The sequence below is a fragment of the Oncorhynchus masou genome, chromosome 22, assembly GCF_036934945.1.
Source record: "Oncorhynchus masou masou isolate Uvic2021 chromosome 22, UVic_Omas_1.1, whole genome shotgun sequence".
NCBI classification, from domain to species: domain Eukaryota; kingdom Metazoa; phylum Chordata; class Actinopteri; order Salmoniformes; family Salmonidae; genus Oncorhynchus; species Oncorhynchus masou.
The window spans coordinates 23740003-23758854 of record NC_088233.1 but is presented as its reverse complement, the minus strand read 5'-3'; the positions used below and the strand labels follow the sequence as shown (position 1 = coordinate 23758854).

Genomic DNA, 18852 nt, shown 5'->3' with positions numbered 1-18852 from the left:
ATTATGGTGGAAAATAAGTATTTGCTCAATAACAAAAGTGTCTCAATACTTTGTCATATAGCCTTTGTTGGCAATGACAGAGGTCAAACATTTTCTGTAAGTCTTCACAAGGTTTTCACACACTGTTGCTGGTATTTTGGACAATTCCTCCATGCAGATCTCCTCTAGAGTAGTGATGTTTTGGGGCTGTTGCTGGGCAACACGGACTTTCAACTCCCTCCAAAGATTTTCTATGGGGTTGAGATCTGGAGACTGGCTAGGCCACTCCAGGACCTTGAAATGCTTCTTACGAAGCCACTCCGTTGCCCGGGCGGTGTGTTTGGGATCATTGTCATGCTGAAAGACCCAGCCACGTTTCATCTTCAATGCCCTTGCTGATGGAAGGAGGTTTTCACTTAAAGTCTCACGATACATGGCCCCATTCATTCTTTCCTTTACACGGATCAGTCGTCCTGGTCCCTTTGCAGAAAAACAGCCCCTAAGAATTATGTTTCCACACCCATGCTTCACAGTAGGTATGGTGTTCTTTGGATGCAACTCAGCATTATTTGCCCTCCAAACACGACGAGTTGAGTTTTTAACCAAAAAGGTATATTTTGGTTTCATCTGACCATATGACATTCTCCCAATCTTCTTCTGGATCATTCAAATGCTCTCTAGCAAACTTCAGACGGGCCTGGACATGTACTGGCTTAAGCAGGGGGACACGTCTGGCACTGCAGGATTTGAGTCCCTGGCGGCGTAGTGTGTTACTGATGGTAGGCTTTGTTACTTTGGTCCCAGCTCTCTGCAGGTCATTCACTAGGTCCCCCCGTGTGGTTCTGGGATTTTTGCTCACCGTTCTTGTGATCATTTTGACCCCACGGGGTGAGATCTTGCGTGGAGCCCCAGATCGAGGGAGATTATCAGTGATCTTGTATGTCTTCCATTTCCTAATAATTGCTCCCACAGTTGATTTCTTCAAACCAGGCTGCTTACCTATTGCAGATTCAGTCTTCCCAGCCTGGTGCAGGTCTACAATTTTGTTTCTGGTGTCCTTTGACAGCTCTTTGGTCTTGGCCATAGCGGAGTTTGGAGTGTGACTGTTTGAGGTTGTGGACAGGTGTCTTTTATACTGATAAGAAGTTCAAACAGGTGCCATTAATACAGGTAACGAGTGGAGGACAGAGGAGCCTCTTAAAATAAGAAGTTACAGGTCTGTGAGAGCCAGAGATCTGGCTTGTTTGTAGGTGACCAAATACTTATTTTCCACCATAATTTGCAAATAAATTCATTAAAAATCCTACAATGTGATATTCTGGATTTTTCCCCCTCATTTTGTCTGTCATAGTTGAAGTGTACCTATGATGAACATTACAGGCCTCATCTTTTTTGCACAATTGGTGGCTGACTAAATACTTTTTTGCCCCACTGTATATGGGGCTTTGGAGACAAAACAGATGGCACTATGATAGACTGCATCTAATTTGCTGAGTAGAGTGTTGGAGTCTATTTTGTAAATGATGTCGCCAAAGTCATGGATCCATAGGATAGTCAGTTTTACGAGGTTATGTTTGGCAGCATGAGTGAAGGATGCTTTGTTGTGAAATCGCATTTAAAAGCAGTTGGAGGCCACGGAAGGAGTGTTGTATGGCATTGAAGCTTGTTTGGAGGTGTGTTATCACAGTGTCCAAGGAAGGGCCAGATGTATACAGAACGGTGTCGTATGAAGTTTCATATGAAGTGTGTGTGTGTGTGTGTGTGTGTGTGTGTGTGTCTGACTGCCTTGCACAGTTAGCAAGCTAGCCAACTAACAAGCGAGTGCACATTATTAAACCTAACAATTTTTTTATTTTATTCAAGCACAAAACTCTTTAGCTAGATGTAAAATATGTAAAGACTTGCTACAGAAGCTTTTAAGGTAAAACAAATCAATTGTTTACATTTAAAAAAATGATATTTGATATTCAAATTAGTAGTTAGTCTTGTCCCATCGCTGTAACTCCCGTACCGACTGTGGAGAGCCATGAGTCCTCCGAAACACATCCTCACTGCTTCTTGACACTGCTTGCGTAACCCAGAAGCCAGCAGGACCATGCATGCACCCAGCCGGCGACAGGAGTATGTATATACTGTGGAAAATATTTAAATAATGTATTTGCACTTAATCACTGTTTGCTACTTTATTTGTTATCATTTAAGGCTTTAGGTTACAGGAAATGGCAGTTACAGGTGTTCATTTACACTTTAGTTTCTCTTATCTTGTATTTGTCAAGTGCAAGTGTTGGTTTAGGAGAGGAGGGTTAGGAAGGGGATTATTTAAGATACTCTTTGAAAAGATAGGGTTTCAGGAGCTTTGGGATGGGAAGGGACTGCTGTCCTAGCTTCAGGGTGAAGCTGGTTCCACCATTGGCGTGCCAGGACTGAGAAGAGCTTGGGCTGAGCGTGAGCTGCCCTTTCGTAGGGGTGGTAGGGCCAAGAGACCAAAAGGTGGCAGAACAGAGTGCTCGGGTTGGGGTGTAAGATTTGAGCATAGCCTGAAGGTAGGGAGGGGCAGTTCCTCTGGCTGCCCATAGGCAAGCACCATGGTCTTGTAGTGGATGCGAGTTTCGACTGGAAGCCAATTGAGTGTGCGGAGGAGAGTGACATGGGAGAACTTGGGAAGGTTGAAAACCAGGCGGGCTGCAGTGTTCTGGATAAGTTGCAGGGGTTTGATGGCACAAGCGAGGAGCCAATCCAACAGCGAGATGCAGTAGTCCAGACAGGATGTCGTAGAGCAGGAACGAGTCATTGCTTTGATGTTTGCAGAGAACCACAGGGTGGTGTCTAAGGTTTTTCCCAGCAAAAAAATATATATTGTCGACAGAACGTTCCTTGTTCTTTTGACCAATCGATTTGATTTAAATTGAAAACTTGGATTTTTCCATAAATAACACACCCTTTGTGTTTTAATAAAATAAACTATATGCATTGAGCTCGTCTGATGCTTTACACACACTGATGAAATAAGTCTCAAATGATTCAAGGAGGGAGCCAGAGACCAAGACAACCAGAAGAAAAAAACCTTAACCCGACCCTCTTCCTCGCGGCTTTCGTAGATTCTGCCGTTACATTCCTGAAGTTGCCGGCAACAGGTTACACGAGGAGTCTGCAACATTTCATGTGGAATGCCAATTTAGCTTACCATTTCTACCGATCTGAGTTCCAGTAATAGTTTTTATATGCACATTTTTCACTTGAATTTATAATATCATCTTCATATCTGAAAATCATTGTCAGGTGGTTAATCAATATATAAATTACAATGATACAAACCTAAAAAGTAACTTCTATTGTCAACTATGTAAAAATAGCCAAAAATGACAAGAAATAAAAACATTGCAGCCTGCGGCTAGAATATATCCTAATAAAAATAAATATCCTATAAATCACATTGGCTAATCATGGCCTGTCCGCAACGAACTTGAAACATTGTATCAACTATTAACTTGGGCCAGGCCCTCAGAGTTTCCAGCGCCAGTGAGCTCAGGACAGACACAGCTGTAGGCAACTTGCGCAAGGGATAAGTAATCAGGTAGGCCTATTTTATGACGTTTCCACTGGATCAGAGCATGACATTTCCCCCCTCTTACGCTGAGTGGTCATCGAGAGGGAGGGAGCTGGAAATATTTTTCAAATACATTGAGGAGCAATTGTCATTCTCAATGGATGTAAAAACAAGACTTACTTTGCCTCATACAGCAAGTATGAGCAAAGTAAACACAGCTCATTAGTAGTGGTGCGTTAAGCCAATCAGAAATACTATCAGATCCCCAAATGGGCACATTTATATGCCTACATTTGTGAGCACGCCATGCAGCCTATAGGACTACTTCTATACGCAATCCTTACTCAACATTGACAGGAGCGCTCCAAACGAAAGACAATGACTAAATTCACAAAACTCAAAAATGGAATGAAATAAACCAAAACTTGTTTTCACAAGTGCTAGCATATGTTCTGCAAACAATGTGTCCACTCCGACAATGAGATTGGTAAAAGACTGGAATAATAATATATTGAAGGCATTAACAGAAATGATCGTAACAAAACAAACATTGTAGATTAGAAATTAAAGAAATGAACGGTAAATATACTACTACTGATGTGTGTAATTAGGAAATTGACCAACAATCAAACAATTCACACAAGGAAGTTACAAAAAAAAAATGTATGTGCACAAATTGGTGGGAGAGAGCGAATTCTGGAGAGAGACATGCATTGTGCATTTTAGCCACACTTCCTTTCTTCTTGGACTGTGCCATCCCGTGGCCTCCGCAATGGATTAGTTAAGTGAGATGGGCTCGAATAAGACAGGTGTCTCGTGTGCCATAAAATATATAAATGTTCTGCTGGACAAAAATATAAATTAAAAAAATATTTTGGCCAACAGCCTATCGACTAATTAGGGTCAGCCCTACCAGGGTCACACTAAGGTTCTTCGCACTCTGGGAGGGCGGCACTGGAGTTATCAACAATGGAGGTCTTTGGGTGGGCAGGCCTTCCCCGAGAGGAAGGGCAGCTCTGTCTTGTTGCAGTTGAGCTTGAGGTGGTGGGCCGACATCCAAGCTGAGATATCTGCCAGGCACGCAGAGATGTGTCGCCACCTGGGTGTCAGAAGGGGGGGGACAAAAGTAGTTGAGTGTCATCCGCAATGATAGGAGAGACCATGTGAGGATATGACTGAGCCGAGTGACCTGGTGTATAGAGCGAAGAAGAGAAGGCCTAGATTTGAGCCCTGGGGGACACCAGTAGTGAGAGTATGTGGTGCAGACACACATCCAGGAAATTAGCTTATCAAAGTGTCAAGCTCATTGAGGAACTCTCCAAGGGCACCTGGTGGGAATAGATGACAAAGTTGAGAGTGGAGAAGTGACATCATGGAATTCAAATGAGGATGGACAGGTGAGAGTGAGATGAGAAAATCTCCAGTTAGGAGAAATGAGTAGCCCTGTGCCACCACTGCGACGACCACATGCTCTTGGACTATGAGAGAACACGTAGTCAAATGGAGAGCAGATGGAGTAGCAGTGTTCTCTGGGGTGATCCAGGTCTCCGTCAAGGCCAAAAAGTCAAGGGACAATGGCAGCATAGGCTGAGATGAACTCAGTGTTCTTCACCGCAGATCGGCAGTTCCAAACGCTGCCAGAGATACGGAATTCCACTGGAGTTGTGCGTGCAGAGTACATTAAATTAGAAGGGTTGCAGCCAAGGCATGGGGAGCGTCTGAAAAGCCTACAAGGAGAGGAGTAAACAGGTATAGAAAAACAGTTCCCAAAGCTACAAAAGAGCTAAATTAGATTAAAAATAACTAGGTAAGATACTGGTGTGGTGTCTTTCTCAAAGAACAACTTGTCAGAACAGTCTTAGTTTTGGCGACAAGACCGCCACTGACGTGACCGCCACGACTGCTGCTGAGAAACCAGGGGAGACTGAAGTACTAATAGCAGAGGTGAAGAGGACACCTCCCTGTACTTATTGCTGATTGCCTAGGAGAGGAGAAACCACTCCCCCTCCTAAACAGTCACTGATAACCCAAATGAGTCACAAATTGCCCTGCCCCTTAATCCTGGTTGATGTGTCAATCATCTGCAAGTTATGAGCAGTAAGTAGTCCACACACCAAGTAGGCCTCTAGGAAGACAGGCAGCACATAAGTTAGACGGACCTAGCGAGCAAAAAGTACCATCACTCATCAGGGGTCCTCTGGTTATAGAATTGTTCAAAATTGCGCTGCCCCCCACCTCGTAACTCATCTTCACCACCTTGTTAAAGAACCTTGGGGCAGAACTCTGGTGTGTGTGTGTGTGTGTGTGTGTGTGTGCGCGTGTGTGCTACTCACTAGGCGGCGGAGTCGTTGAGCTGGTACTCTCGTGACCGGCTGAAGCAGGACTGGACCCCCCCGTCCTTCCAGAGGCGCTGGATGACTCCGGCCAGTTCGCCGGTCATGAAGCCCTCCTCTGCCGATCCCGCCAGCACAAACAGCTGACGAGCATCATCCTGGTGGGGGACAGGAGACACAACCAACGGTTAGGAGACAAAAGCAGTAAGGTAGGGTTTATTCTGACATTCTCACTATTGTTTTAAACCTAATATGACTTGCAGAGCCTCTCCCACCCTAGCTGGGTGAAGTTTGGGCTATTCAACTATATTCTTAGAGGGGCTAGATTTTAAAATGGTTATTAACTGGGGGGACCAGACATTTTCTACATGGGATTACACTTCCTAAAACCAGTATATAAAACAATGCACAAATTACAATCTTATAAAGCACTTTTATTAAAATTAAATGTTGCTATAAGTGCTTTACAATTAGCCTAATTCTGTGCATCAAATTGTTTAAATAGTGGAACACATTTGTACTTAGTACACACTGGACCTGTATCACATCACATGACTGTTTTACATAACTTAATCCAAGTTTTTATTTACACACAGGAAACCTTTAACGCATGACATTTCTCAGTTGACCAGCATCATATTGGCTCCCGAGTGGCGCAGTGGTTTAAGACACTGCATCTCAGTGCAAGAGAACTGCATTCAAATCCAGGCTGCATCACGTCTGGCCGTGATTGGGAGTCCCATAGGGCGTCGCACAATTGGCCCAGTGTTGTCCGGGTTTGGCCGTCATTGTAAATAAGAAAGTTCTTAATTAACTGACTTGCCTAGTTAAATAGAAAGGTAATAGAAAGAAAAAAGTATTTAATTATTTTTTAAATTTTACACAGAAACCTTTTAATGCGTTCCATATCTCAGCTGTCTAGCTTTTGCAGAGAAGTCTCTCACCCCCCACATCAGCAGAGAACGGGTCCCTATAACAAACTGCACCACCTCTGTGTGGATTTAAACTGAAAGCTAACTTTGCAACAAGATTTGATGAGTTTATCTAAAAAAACTGACATCACGGGAGTGATCTGTACTGATGGCTGAATATAGTTGTAAGGAAATTCAGTATTGTTTGGGCTCAAATCAGAGGAGAAAATAACATTTGTTTTTCAAATCATGTCAATAACCATTTTAAACTTCCCCTGTAGTCCATTCAATTGATTGAAAATGTCACTAAAAAAATCAAACATCTGATACAAACTCATCAAGCATTTGCTAGATATGCGGAGAAAAGCATCTCCTCCCTAAGCTCACAGACTGCTCTCGAAAGCATTATTAACCTTGCTTAGCCACTGAACATTATGTAAAGGTAGATCATGATGCTCAGCAGACTACAAAACAAGCAATGTTGAAGGCTAGATGTTGATTGGACACAGTTTATTATAAACACCATGGACTCAGTTATGGCTAACTCACCACTGAGTAAAGTGTAAAGCACACTCTGGTATCAGGCAGTGTAGTGATCTCATCTGCGGTGAAAGAGCCAATAGGCAGGCAGACAGACCCTGTACACCTGTTAGCAGTTCTTATTGGTTGTAACTGGTATGTTGAGTGATATTGATTGTTGCACTTAAAATGGGTGGGACTACAGGAAAACATTTATTTTTAAATTCATGCTTTATGATGTTGATCAAGGGCCATTCTATTCTGGTTAGAGCCAATTTGCGCTATTCTGTGAAGGGAATAGAACACAGCGTTCAAATCAAATTTGATTTGTCACATACACATGGTTAGCAGATGTTAATGCGAGTGTAGCGAAATGCTTGTGCTTCTAGTTCCGACAATGCAGTAATAACCAACGAGTAATCTAACCTAACAATTTTACAACAGCTACCTTATACACACACAAGTGTAAAGGGATGAAGAATATGTACATAAAGATATATGAATGAGTGATGGTACAGAACGGCATAGGAAAGATGCAGTAGATGGTATCAAGTACAGTATACACAGTGGGGCAAAATAATATTTAGCCAGCCACCAATTGTGTAAGTTCTCCCACTTAAAAAGATGAGGCCTGTAATTTTCATCATTTCAACTATGAGAGACAAAATGAGAAGAAAAAAAAATCCAGAAAATCACATTGTAGGATTTTTAATGAATTTATTTGCAAATTATGGTGGAAAATAAGTATTTGGTCACCTACAAACAAGCAAGATTTATGGCTCTCACAGACCTGTAACTTCTTCTTTAAGAGGCTCCTCTGTCCTCCACTCGTTACCTGTATTAATGGCACCTGGTTGAACTTGTTATCAGTATAAAAGAAACCTGTCCACAACCTCAAACAGTCACACTCCAAACTCCACTATGGCCAAGACCAAAGAGCTGTCAAAGGACACCAGAAACAAAATTGTAGACCTGCACCAGGCTGGGAAGACTGAATCTGCAATAGGTAAGCAGCTTGGTTTGAAGAAATCAACTGTGGGAGCAATTATTAGGAAATGGAAGACATACAAGACAACTGATAATCTCCTTCGATCTGGGGCTCCACGCAAGATCTCACCCCGTGGGGTCAAAATGATCACAAGAACGGTGAGCAAAAATCCCAGAACCACACAGGGGGACCTAGTGAATGACCTGCAGAGAGCTGGGACCAAAGTAACAAAGCCTACCATCAGTAACACACTATGCCGCCAGGGACACAAATCCTGCAGTGCCAGACGTGTCCCCCTGCTTAAGCCAGTACATGTCCAGGCCCGTCTGAAGTTTGCTAGAGAGCATTTGGATGATCCAGAAGAAGATTGGGAGAATGTCATATGGTCAGTTGAAACCAAAATAGAACTTTTTGGTAAAAACACAACTCGTGTTTGGAGGACAAAGAATGCTGAGTTGCATCCAAAGAACACCATACCTACTGTGATGCATGGGGGTGAAAACATCATGCTTTGGGGCTGTTTTTCTGCAAAGGGACCAGGACGACTGATCCGTGTAAAGGAAAGAATGAATGGGGCCATGTATTGTGAGATTTTAAGTGAAAACCTTCCATCAGCAAGGGCATTGAAGATGAAACGTGGCTGGGTCTTTCAGCATGACAATGATCCCAAACACACCGCCCGGGCAACGAAGGAGTGGCTTCGTAAGAAGCATTTCAAGGTCCTGGAGTGGCCTAGCCAGTCTCCAGATCTCAAACCCATAGAAAATCTTTGGCGGGAGTTGAAAGTCCGTGTTGCCCCGCAACAGCCCCAAAACATCACTGCTCAAGAGGAGATCTGCATGGAGGAATGGGCGAAAATACCAGCAACAGTGTGTGAAAACCTTGTGAAAACGTACAGAAATGTTTGACATTTACATTTACATTTAAGTCATTTAGCAGACGCTCTTATCCAGAGCGACTTACAAATTGGTGAATTCACCTTCTGACATCCAGTGGAACAGCCACTTTACAATAGTGCATCTAAATAATTTAAGGGGGGGGGGGGTGAGAAGGATTACTTATCCTATCCTAGGTATTCCTTGAAGAGGTGGGGTTTCAGATGTCTCCGGAAGGTGGTGATTGACTCCGCTGTCCTGGCGTCGTGAGGGAGTTTGTTCCACCATTGGGGGGCCAGAGCAGCGAACAGTTTTGACTGGGCTGAGCGGGAACTGTACTTCCTCAGTGGTAGGGAGGCGAGCAGGCCAGAGGTGGATGAACGCAGTGCCCTTGTTTGGGTGTAGGGCCTGATCAGAGCCTGGAGGTACTGCGGTGCCGTTCCCCTCACAGCTCCGTAGGCAAGCACCATGGTCTTGTAGCGGATGCGAGCTTCAACTGGAAGCCAGTGGAGAGAGCGGAGGAGCGGGGTGATGTGAGAGAACTTGGGAAGGTTGAACACCAGACGGGCTGCGGCGTTCTGGATGAGTTGTAGGGGTTTAATGGCACAGGCAGGGAGCCCAGCCAACAGCGAGTTGCAGTAATCCAGACGGGAGATGACAAGTGCCTGGATTAGGACCTGCGCCGCTTCCTGTGTGAGGCAGGGTCGTACTCTGCGGATGTTGTAGAGCATGAACCTACAGGAACGGGCCACCGCCATGATGTTGGTTGAGAACGACAGGGTGTTGTCCAGGATCACGCCAAGGTTCTTAGCGCTCTGGGAGGAGGACACAATGGAGTTGTCAACCGTGATGGCGAGATCATGGAACGGGCAGTCCTTCCCCGGGAGGAAGAGCAGCTCCGTCTTGCCGAGGTTCAGCTTGAGGTGGTGATCCGTCATCCACACTGATATGTCTGCCAGACATGCAGAGATGCGATTCGCCACCTGGTCATCAGAGGGGGAAAGGAGAAGATTAATTGTGTGTCGTCTGCATAGCAATGATAGGAGAGACCATGTGAGGTTATGACAGAGCCAAGTGACTTGGTGTATAGCGAGAATAGGAGAGGGCCTAGAACAGAGCCCTGGGGGACACCAGTGGTGAGAGCGCGTGGCGAGGAGACAGATTCTCGCCACGCCACCTGGTAGGAGCGACCTGTCAGGTAGGACGCAATCCAAGCGTGGGCCGCACCGGAGATGCCCAACTCGGAGAGGGTGGAGAGGAGGATCTGATGGTTCACAGTATCGAAGGCAGCCGATAGGTCTAGAAGGATGAGAGCAGAGGAGAGAGAGTTAGCTTTAGCAGTGCGGAGCGCCTCCGTGATACAGAGAAGAGCAGTCTCAGTTGAATGACTAGTCTTGAAACCTGACTGATTTGGATCAAGAAGGTCATTCTGAGAGAGATAGCGGGAGAGCTGGCCAAGGACGGCACGTTCAAGAGTTTTGGAGAGAAAAGAAAGAAGGGACCTCTGTCATTGCCAACAAAGGGTATATGACAATGTATTGAGAAACTTTTTTGATTGAGCAAATACTTATTTTCCACCATAATTTGCAAATAAATTCATAAAAAATCCTACAATGTGATTTTCTGGATCCCCCCTCATTTTGTCTGTCATAGTTGAAGTGTACCTATGATGAAAATTACAGGCCTCTCATCTTTTTAAGTGGGAGAACTTGCACAATAGGTGAAATCAAAAAAAAAAAAAATCAAAATCAAATTTTATTTGTCACATTCACATGGTTAGCAGATGTTAATGCGAGTGTAGCGAAATGCTTGTGCTTCTAGTTCCGACAATGCAGTAATAACCAACAAGTAATCTAACTAACAATTCCTAAACTACTGTCTTATACACAGTGTAAGGGGATAAAGAATATGTACATAAGGATATATGAATGAGTGATGGTACAGAGCAGCATAGGCAAGATACAGTAGATGGTATCGGGTACAGTATATACATATGAGATGAGTATGTAAACAAAGTGGCATAGTTAAAGTGGCTAGTGATACATGTATTACATAAGGATGCAGTCGATGATATAGAGTACAGTATATACGTATGCATATGAGATTCATAATGTAGGGTAAGTAACATTATATAAGGTAGCATTGTTTAAAGTGGCTAGTGATATATTTACATCATTTCCCATCAATTCCCATTATTAAAGTGGCTGGAGTTGAGTCAGTGTCAGTGTGTTGGCAGCAGCCACTCAATGTTAGTGGTGGCTGTTTAACAGTCTGATGGCCTTGAGATAGAAGCTGTTTTTCAGTCTCTCGGTCCCAGCTTTGATGCACCTGTACTGACCTCGCCTTCTGGATGATAGCGGGGTGAACAGGCAGTGGCTCGGGTAGTTGATGTCCTTGATGATCTTTATGGCCTTCCTGTAACATCGGGTGGTGTAGGTGTCCTGGAGGGCAGGTAGTTTGCCCCGGTGATGCGTTGTGCAGACCTCACTACCCTCTGGAGAGCCTTACGGTTGAGGGCGGAGCAGTTGCCGTACCAGGCGGTGATACAGCCCGCCAGGATGCTCTCGATTGTGCATCTGTAGAAGTTTGTGAGTGCTTTTGGTGACAAGCCAAATTTCTTCAGCCTCCTGAGGTTGAAGAGGCGCTGCTGCGCCTTCTTCACGATGCTGTCTGTGTGAGTGGACCAATTCAGTTTGTCTGTGATGTGTATGCCGAGGAACTTAAAACTTGCTACTCTCTCCACTACTGTTCCATCGATGTGGATAGGGGGTGTTCCCTCTGCTGTTTCCTGAAGTCCACAATCATCTCCTTAGTTTTGTTGACGTTGAGTGTGAGGTTATTTTCCTGACACCACACTCCGAGGGCCCTCACCTCCTCCCTGTAGGCCGTCTCGTCGTTGTTGGTAATCAAGCCTACCACTGTTGTGTCGTCCGCAAACTTGATGATTGAGTTGGAGGCGTGCGTGGCCACGCAGTCGTGGGTTAACAGGGAGTACAGGAGAGGGCTCAGAACGCACCCTTGTGGGGCCCCAGTGTTGAGGATCAGCGGGGAGGAGATGTTGTTACCTACACTCACCACCTGGGGCGGCCCGTCAGGAAGTCCAGTACCCAGTTGCACAGGGCGGGCGGGAGTCGAGACCCAGGGTCTCGAGCTTGATGACGATTTTGGAGGGTACTATGGTGTTGAATGCCGAGCTGTAGTCGATGAACAGCATTCTCACATAGGTATTCCTCTTGTCCAGATGGGTTAGGGCAGTGTGCAGTGTGGTTGAGATTGCATCGTCTGTGGACCTATTTGAGCAGTAAGCAAATTGGAGTGGGTCTAGGGTGTCAGGTAGGGTGGAGGTGATATGGTCCTTGACTAGTCTCTCAAAGCACTTCATGATGACGAAAGTGAGTGCTACGGGGCGGTAGTCGTTTAGCTCAGTTACCTTAGCTTTCTTGGGAACAGGAACAATGGTGGCCCTCTTGAAGCATGTGGGAACAGCAGACTGGTATAGGGATTGATTGAATATGTCCGTAAACACACCAGCCAGCTGGTCTGGACATGCTCTGAGGGCGCGGCTGGGGATGCCGTCTGGGCCTGCAGCCTTGCGAGGGTTAACACGTTTAAATGTTTTACTCACCTCGGCTGCAGTGAAGGAGAGACCGCATTTTTCTGTTGTAGGCAGTGTCAGTGGCACTGTATTGTCCTCAAAGCGGGCAAAAAAGTTATTTAGTCTGCTTGGGAGCAAGACATCCTGGTCCGTGACTGGGCTGGATTTCTTCCTGTAGTCCTTGATTGACTGTAGACCCTGCCACATGCCTCGTGTCTGAGCCGTTGAATTGGGATTCTACTTTGTCTCTGTACTGACGCTTAGCTTGTTTGATAGCCTTACGAAGGGAATAGCTGCATTGTTTGTATTCAGTCATGTTACCAGACACCTTGCCCTGATTGAAAGCAGTGGTTCGCGCTTTCAGTTTCACGCGAATGCTGCCATCAATCCAAGGTTTCTGGTTAGGGAATGTTTTAATCGTTGCTATGGGAACGACATCTTCAACGCAAGTTCTAATGAACTCGCACACCGAATCAGCGTATTCGTCAATGTTGTTATTTGACGCAATACGAAACATGTCCCAGTCCACGTGGTGGAAGCAGTCTTGGAGTGTGGAGTCAGCTTGGTCGGACCAGCGTTGGACAGACCTCAGCGTGGGAGCTTCTTTGTTTAACTTTTGTCTGTAGGCAGGTATCAGCAAAATGGAGTCGTGGTCAGCTTTTCCGAAAGGGGGGCGGGGCAGGGCCTTATATGCGTCGCGGAAGTTAGAGTAACAGTGATCCAAGGATTTTCCGCCCCTGGTTGCGCAATCGATATGCTGATAAAATATAGGGAGTCTTGTTTTCAGATTAGCCTTGTTAAAATCCCCGACAACAATGAGTGCAGCCTCCAGATAAATGGTTTCCAGTTTGCAAAGAGTTAAATAAAGTTCGTTCAGAGCCATCGATGTGTCTGCTTGGGGGGGGGGATATATACGGCTGTGATTATAATCGAAGAGAATTCTCTTGGTAGATAATACGGTCTATATTTGATTGTGAGGAATTCTAAATCAGGTGAACAGAAGGATTTGAGTTCCTGTATGTTTCTTTCATCGCACCATGCCTCGTTAGCCATAAGGCATACATCCCCACCCCTCTTCTTACCAGAAAGTTGTTTGTTTCTGTCGGCGCGATGCGTGGAGAAACCCGTTGGCTGCACCGCTTCGGATAGCGTCTCTCCAGTGAGCCATGTTTCCGTGAAGCACAGAACGTTACAGTCTCTGATGTCCCTCTGGAATGCTACCCTTGCTCGGATTTCATCAACCTTGTTGTCAAGAGACTGGACATTGGCAAGAAGAATGCTAGGAAGTGGGGCACGATGTGCCCGTCTCCGTAGTCTGACCAGAATACCGCCACGTTTCCCTCTTTTTCGGAGTCGTTTTTGGGTCGCTGCATGCGATCCATTCCGTTGTCCTGTTTGTAAGGCAGAACACAGGATCCGCGTCGCGAAAAACATATTCTTGGTCGTACTGATGGTGAGTTGACGCTGATCTTATATACAGTAGTTCTTCTCGACTGTATGTAATGAAACCTAAGATGACCTGGGGTACTAATGTAAGAAATAACACGTAAAAAAACAAAAAACTGCATAGTTTCCTAGGAACGCGAAGCGAGGCGGCCATCTCTGTCGGCGCCGGAAGTCGGCTGACTAAATACATTTTTTGCCCCACTGTACATATGAGAATAATAATGTAGGGTATGTAAACATATGAAAGTGGCATTGTTTAAAGTGGCTAGTGATGCATTTGTTTTTACATGTATGGCAGCAGCCACTCAATGTTAGTGGTGGCTGTTTAACAGTCTGATGGCCTTGTATGAGATATATGAGGCATTGTATGAGGCATTTTCTCGCATGGAATAGCCTTAATTCCTCAGAACAAGAATAGACTGTCGAGTTTCAGAAGAAAGTTATTTTGTTTCTGGCCATTTTGAGCCTGTAATCAAACCCACAAATGCTGATGCTCTAGATACTCAACTAGTCTAAAGACAAACAGTTTTATTGCTTCTTTAAAATCAGCACAACAGTTTTCAGCTGTGCTAACATAATTGCAAAAGAGCTTTCTAATGATCAATGAGCCTTTTAATATGATAAACTTGGATTAACTAACACAACGTGACTTTGGAACACAGGAGTGATGGTTGCTGATAAATGGGCCTCTGTACGCCTATGTATATATTCCATTTAAAAAAAAAAGAAATCTGACGTTTCCAGCTACAATAGTCATTTACAACATTAACAGTGTCTACACTGGATTTCTGATCAATTTGACGTTATTTTAAAATGGGCACTTTTTTTGCTTTTCTTTCAAAAACAAGGACATTTCTAAGTGACCCCAAACGTTTGAATGGTAGTGTATGTGTTGCCACCCTAGGGTCATACACTAGTCAAAGCAAATGTAGAACTTTTATTACATCAAAAATATGTCAAACTGTCAAAAATACCATATGACATATGTTGACCATATTGCCCTAATCAACCCTACCCCTTACAGTCGAACCCTACCCCCTGCCGTTTAACCCCATTGACTCACAACCTCCGACTCCCAGTCACAGATCTAGGATCAGCTTTCCCCTCACCAAATCTTAACTAGGGCCAGAACGATACCAGTATCGCGATACTTGTTTGTATCATGGCGAGGTAACAAAACACGAAGTGGATTAACTTCTTTAGGAAAACAGCCCTAATGTTGGAAACCAACATCATTTGTTGTCATCCAGAGTCACATGTATTTATTTTCCATACTATATCACATAATTTTATATACAGAAGGTTTTTTTAAAGGACCAAAGAGTTTGGAAGGACCAAAGACGGGTCTGCTTCATGTTTTCATTTTAGCCATGGGAAAAATATTGCGACACTGGCATCATACTAGCCCTAATCTTAACCTGTACTATAAGGAGTTAAAAGCACGAAACTGCTCTTGGATCAGTGTCTAGTGCTCCCAGTGTCCTACTCCACTCACCGCTCTGGCTGTATCAGAGAAATCGATCTTGAGGCGCCCCATGGCTCTGATGATGGCGATTATGGACTGGATGGTGTTGCTGTACACCACCGCTTTGTACTGCTTACACTCTTCCTCTGAATAGCCCGCCTCATGGATGATCCTGGGAGAAAGAGGGGGGGGGGGGGGGGTTGGCTCTGTACTCAAGCATTTTGGATTTGAAAATGCTACAATGACTATAAGGCTATTAAGGTGCAGACTGTCAGCTTTAACTTGTGGGTATTTTGATCCATATTTGGTGAACTTTTTAGAAATTACAGCATGTTTTGTACATAGTCTCCCCATTTTTAGGAGACAAAAAGTATTGGGACAAATTCACATGTATTAAAGTAGTCAAAAGTTTAGTATTTGGTCCCATATTCATAGCATGCAATGATTACGTCAAGCTTGAGTCTACGAAGCATTTGCTGTTTGTTTTGGTTGTGTTTCAGATTATTTTGTGCCCAATATAAATTAATAGTATATAGTGAGTCATTTTAGAGTCACTTACATTGTTAATAAGAATTGATGTTTGTAAACACTTCTACATTAATGTGGACGCTACCACGATAACAGATAATCCTGAAAAATGAGGAAGTTCCAGAAAAAGGAAAAAAAAAAAAAGTCGTACCCCCAAGACATGTTTACCTCTCACCATTAAAATAAACTTGGGAGGTTAGCATTTTTTGGGGGTGATATTTGTGCGTTCAACTTTCCTCACTCATTATTCAGGATTCATTCAGGATTATCTGTAATCATGGTAGATTGCACATGAATGTAGAAGTGTTTACAAATATATTATATTCTTATTTACAATAAAAGTACCTACAAAACAACTATTTATGATGTGTGAATGTCCCAATACTTTGTGTAGATAACGAAAAACTTACTTCATCTGTTTGACAATTGTACTCTTCCCTGACTCCCCAGCACCTGAGAGAGGGAGAGACCAATTAGTGAGTGATAGGCAGACATTACACATGTAACACTTTCATTCGTTATTTTGACTTGAGAAATTGGGCTGATCATAACTTGTTGTAGGCCAAACTCACATTTTACACAATGCCCTACGAGAGTTACCTGTCCAGATACTGAGTAGCTAAAGCTATACAACGTTGAGAAACCAAGTGTCTGATCAGCTCTTATACAGGCATTAGTTTAAATTGGATTAATCAACTGGATCCTCCCACCAATGAGATTATAGCTCCAGAGTGGCAGACCTAAACTGATTTCACATAGGAATTACGGTATTTTGCCGCAAAAAAAAATGGCCAATGTTTATATGACCACCTTACAAACCGGCCCAGTTTTACCACATTCTTGCCTGCATACGCCTTTAATACCTCTTTTATATCTCCCATACGGATGATGGTGATGAGTGGTAGTAGTGGTGTGCAGATGTGGGTGTGCATCTATTTTAATAAATCCAGTGAATATACACCATCAAAAATAAATCCATGATTAATTTGTTTAGGCATGTCCTAAAACAAGACTAATAATGAAATAAAATGGTTCATTAAAAAGAGACAAGACACACATACCCCGATCACAGTAAACACACATTTTATAGTATGAATATAACACAAATATTTGTGTCACAGGAACCGGAGTCATATAAAAGTGATCTTTTCAAACAGAGCTCAAACCCATGCTTTTGAGATCCACCTTTCCTCTCCTTCCTACCCTCACTCCACTTTGTAAGGGAGCAGGCTTAGGGTCTTACATTGAGAGTATCCTCATCATGACACTGTTAGAAAATAATAGCAATCCTATGTGAGTCTCATGTACAACTAGCCTTGCACATCTTGGGGAATATTCAGAGGTGGAAACTTGCCATGGGAATTAACAGGAAAATATGCAAATTAATATTAATACCATTTTAAATGTATATGTTTTTTGCAATGGATATACAGTGCCTTGCGAAAGTATTCGGCCCCCTTGAACTTTGCGACCTTTTGCCACTGTTACGGATACAGTTATCCTGTGAGTGTGTGTATCCTGTGTGTGTGTTTATTTTCTCTCCTTCTCCCCTCTCAGGTGAAAATCATCACTCCCCAATCAGTCAACAATCAATCATCAATCAGAAGACACACCTCCTCCTATTTCCTGACCTATCACAGTTCCTTCCCCATGGTTTAAAAACCCCATCATTTGTTTGTTCTAGAGCCCAGCTCAGCTCAATCTCTCTGTAAATGCCATGTCTGTAGGTCTCTGTGTTTCACTCTCGCTTTGTGTCGTAACCTCTCTTTTGTTTAAGCACCTCATAGCACTTTGTCATCACCTGTGAGTCTGTAGGTCTCTGTGTTTCACTCTCGCTTTGTGTCGTAACCTCTCTTTTGTTTAAGCACCTCATAGCACTTTGTCATCACCTGTGAGTATTGTTTTTGGTTATGGTGTTTGTGTTTGATTGCTGGTGGAAAAGGGGGAAACCAAGACAAGTCGCCCATGGGCATACACTACCCGTAGGTGAACTTTGTTAAATACACTAGTTAGAACTGGGCGGACCACCCACTGTATTTTTGGTTAGTTAGTTAGCTGTTGTTAAAGTAGGCTAGTCTAGCTTAGGGGTGTTTTTGAATACTTATTGTTTCTTTCCTTGGGTCCAGCCCAGCCCCTTTTCCTGCTCCCCCCATTACCGTGTGTTTATAAATAAACCTAGAGTTTGACGGTAGATTTCAGTTGTCGTGCTTATTTCGTTCACACTTTTCCTTTGTCACAATAATAATTTGCATGAGTTGTGTTACGAGTCTCATTACCATCCCCCCTAGACTGTCGGGCCAAAAGGGATTCGTAACAGCCACATTTCAGGCTTCAAACATAAAGAGTTTTATATTTTTTTTGTGAAGAATCAACAACAAGTGGGACACAATCATGAAGTGGAACGACATTTATTGGATATTTCAAACTTTTTTAACAAATCAAAAACTGAAATTGGGCGTGCAAAATTATTCAGCCCCCTTAAGTTAATACTTTGTAGCGCCACCGTTTGCTGCGATTACAGCTGTAAGTCGCTTGGGGTATGTCTATCAGTTTTGCACATCGAGAGACTGAAATGTTTTCCCATTCCGCCTTGCAAAACAGCTCGAGCTCAGTGAGGTTGGATGGAGAGCATTTGTGAACAGCAGTTTTCAGTTCTTTCCACAGAT

The 18852-nt window shown here is 43.8% G+C and overlaps 1 protein-coding gene across 1 annotated transcript in view; it reads right to left on the bottom strand.

Moving 5' to 3' along the window:
• LOC135509209 (guanine nucleotide-binding protein G(i) subunit alpha-1) overlaps positions 1 to 18852 on the bottom strand; it is a 76289-nt gene that overhangs the window by 28837 nt on the left and 28600 nt on the right. Inside the window, exons 2-4 of the mRNA XM_064929674.1 lie at positions 16597 to 16639; positions 15689 to 15830; positions 5860 to 6017 (exon numbers count right to left, since the gene is read on the bottom strand). Of these exons, the coding sequence (XP_064785746.1) occupies positions 5860 to 6017; positions 15689 to 15830; positions 16597 to 16639 (343 nt within the window). The remainder of the gene's footprint in view (positions 1 to 5859; positions 6018 to 15688; positions 15831 to 16596; positions 16640 to 18852) is intronic.